Below are 2,858 nucleotides of genomic sequence, written 5' to 3' on the forward strand. Positions count from 1 at the left end.
AAAAAAAAAAAAAAAAAAAAACCTGCCTCCCACACGTCAGTTCTTCCAGCCTGTCTTTAGATCCCCCCGGGGGCTCCCCCATCCCAGCCTGCCTACGTCGGGTCACTGCTGTCTGGGACGAGTCTGTCTCTTCCCCTGGGCCATGGGCCCCAAGAGGGCAGCCCTGGGCTGTCTTGTGCACTTGTGTTGAGTGACTGAGCTCCTCTCTCTGCCCTCACAAGTCCCAAATGTGGGGCAGATGGGCAAAGCCACTCCAAGGGCTACCCCACCCCTCGGAGGCAGAGCAGCCAGGGGTTTCAAGTCACAACCACCTGGCACTGTGCTGTGTGACTCTGGGCGATGGCTTCCCCTCCTGGAGTCCCCATCTTTTCCTCTGCAGCTTGGGACCATGCTGGGGATGCAACTGAGGAACGGAGCATGAAGGCCTCAGCTCTTCCTAAGTGCCCCGCTGCTTTCTCATTTAACCATCACAGAAACGACTCTCTATCCATTTCACAAAGAAGGAAACCGTGGTTCAGAGAAGACCAATGACTTACCCAAAACAGCAAAGGAAAAGGACAGGAAGCCCCCCACCATGCCTAGGTCCATTCTCTGCCTACTTTGTGCCCCAGGAGACTGCACGGCCCCCAAATGCACCCAGACTGCACCATGGGGATGCCCCTGCCCTCAGGTGTGGGCTGTGAGAAGCACTGGCAAGAGAAGCCATGGTGGGGGCCCAGCTCCCCTCCTGCTGGGCCTGCGTCCTGGTCTCAGCTCCCGAGAAGCCTCTCCAGGCCCTGTCCAGCTGACTTGCGACACTGCTCCCTTCCGTTGCAAGCTCTTCCCATCCCCAGGGGCTTCCTACCCTCCTTGGCTCCTCGCCCAGCCTGCCCTCGCCGTAAACAGTTCCTCCGCTGAACTCTCTCCAGGGAACATCTGTGATCCAGCCACGTGTGCCCGTCAGGCCCCTGCCCAGCGCCCGGACCGGCTGCAACCCGAGTCCCCCGCAGTCTGGGGCCGCACCTGAGGGGCTTGCGCTGGATGCACACGCGCTGGGCCAGGCCGCTGAGGAAGGCCGGGGGGCTCTCCTGCACCACGTGCTGCACGCGCAGCCGCCACTTGACGTACTCCAGCAGCCGCCGCAGGAAGCCCAGGAAGTGCTCGGCAGTGCGGATGGAGCCGGGCACCGCCTCTGCGGAGACAAGGGGTCAGCGCCCTCGGGGAGGTGCGGCAGGGAAGTGGGGGGCGCCGGGGGCAGCGGCTCACCCTTCAGCACCTCGTCGGGCAGCACGGGGTTGGCCAGGTGGGCGTCGGTCTCCCGGGCGGCGCTGGCCTCCCGCAGTCCCTCCACCAGGCGCCGGTACTCCTCCCGCAGACGCTGCTCGTCCGTCTCCTTGATCCTGCGGGGAGACCGGGTGGGGGCTGGGAGGGGGCTGGCCTCCTGGGGGCAAGTCGGGCAGAGACCAGGGGCCCAGGAGACGGGCACGGCCGGCTGGGAGCAGGACAGGGACCGAGGTCTACCAGCTGGCCCGTGCCCACCTGAGCACCGTCTTCTGCAGGGTCTCCAGGTTGCCCTGGCACCGGTCGAGGATGCGGCGGGTGAGGTTGACGCTCATGGAGTCGATGCAGACGTTGTCTGGAGGAGGAGGAGGGGGAGAGGGCCGGGCTGAGGCAGCCAGCACGGGGCGGTGGTCTGAGGGCTTGGTGGCCCTTTGGCGCCCTGGCTCCCTCCTCACCAATGTTGTGGGCCTCGTCGAAGACCACGACAGCCTTGCGGGCCAGCTCCTTGGACACCAGGTCCGCGATCTTGGGGTCCAGGAGGTAGTGGTAGCTGTACACCACCACGTTGGCGTGCAGGATCTAGGGGCGAGGGGGGCAGGGTTATCCGGGCCCTGCCACCCCCCACCTGCACCCCACTGCCCCGCTGCTTCCTCGCAGGCCCACAGAAGCGACAAAAGGACAGACAGACACAGGTACGGTGCAAAGGTAAGCAAATGGACAGAGAGAGACCGGCAAACAGAGCTACGGAGCAGCAGGGAGGTGCAGACACACAGCAGCAGCCAGCCGGGCACAGGCGGGCAGAGACAGCAGGCAGCCCGTGCCCCTCCCTCACGCCACTCTGCCCACCCCCCCGCCTGCCTCCTCACTGAGTATCGGGCAAGAAAGTACGGGCACCAGCCCTGGCGTCGCCCCAGGGACTTCAGGTCATCCAGGTTGTAGATGCCAGCAGGGAGGGGCACTTGGCGCCCATGGGCATCAAACTCCTGGGGCGGGAAGACAGGTGCCAGGCAGTCAGGGAGGCTGGCTGCCCCAAGCGTCTCAGCCCTGCCTCCCTCAGCCCTGCACCCAACGCACCTCATAGAAGCGGCAGTGGGGCAGGCTGGCGTCCAGCTCGTACTGTGCCCGCACGTAGGAGGCCGTGAGGCTGTGGCACTTGCCGTCCACGTCCTTCCCAAAGCGCAGGGGTGTCACCTGAGGGGGCGGAGGGTGTCACAGCACCAGGACAGGCTGGAAGCCTGACCACGCTTCGAACCTGGGCCTCCACACCTCACAGCTGGCTGGGAGTTTTGGACAACGTGAACCTCAACTTGATTCATTAGCAGTTAAGATACCTGGGAACTCACTGCAGGGATGCAAGAGTGGTGAAATTGTTACCTCTTAAACTATTATTTTCAAAACTTTAAGCCTGGAAGGATCTTTAACATGTAGATTGAGGATAACTACTTTATCCTTTGAAATGCTAAAACACACAGAACCGTGGCGCCGTCTAACAATCAGAGGAGGTTCTGATTGTACAATCTGAGAACCCAACTGACCCTTGACCTGCTCTGTCCCCTCTAAGGCTCCACTGGTGACACAGCCCAGGGCTGTCTTTCCAA

The 2,858-nt window shown here is 62.7% G+C and overlaps 1 protein-coding gene across 1 annotated transcript in view; it reads right to left on the reverse strand.

The window, feature by feature from the left end:
* The window catches only part of ERCC2 (excision repair cross-complementation group 2), a 12,831-nt gene extending 10,378 nt beyond the window's left edge, over positions 1 to 2,453 (reverse strand). The window contains exons 1-6 of the mRNA XM_012653465.1: positions 2,335 to 2,453; positions 2,127 to 2,243; positions 1,716 to 1,839; positions 1,519 to 1,615; positions 1,246 to 1,379; positions 1,003 to 1,171 (exon numbers count right to left, since the gene is read on the reverse strand). Of these exons, the coding sequence (XP_012508919.1) occupies positions 1,003 to 1,171; positions 1,246 to 1,379; positions 1,519 to 1,595 (380 nt within the window). The 5' untranslated portion in view covers positions 1,596 to 1,615; positions 1,716 to 1,839; positions 2,127 to 2,243; positions 2,335 to 2,453. The remainder of the gene's footprint in view (positions 1 to 1,002; positions 1,172 to 1,245; positions 1,380 to 1,518; positions 1,616 to 1,715; positions 1,840 to 2,126; positions 2,244 to 2,334) is intronic.
* Positions 2,454 to 2,858: the final 405 nt, after the last annotated feature.

This window comes from Propithecus coquereli, unplaced genomic scaffold, assembly GCF_000956105.1.
Source record: "Propithecus coquereli isolate 6110/MARCELLA unplaced genomic scaffold, Pcoq_1.0 Scaffold42, whole genome shotgun sequence".
NCBI lineage: Eukaryota > Metazoa > Chordata > Mammalia > Primates > Indriidae > Propithecus > Propithecus coquereli.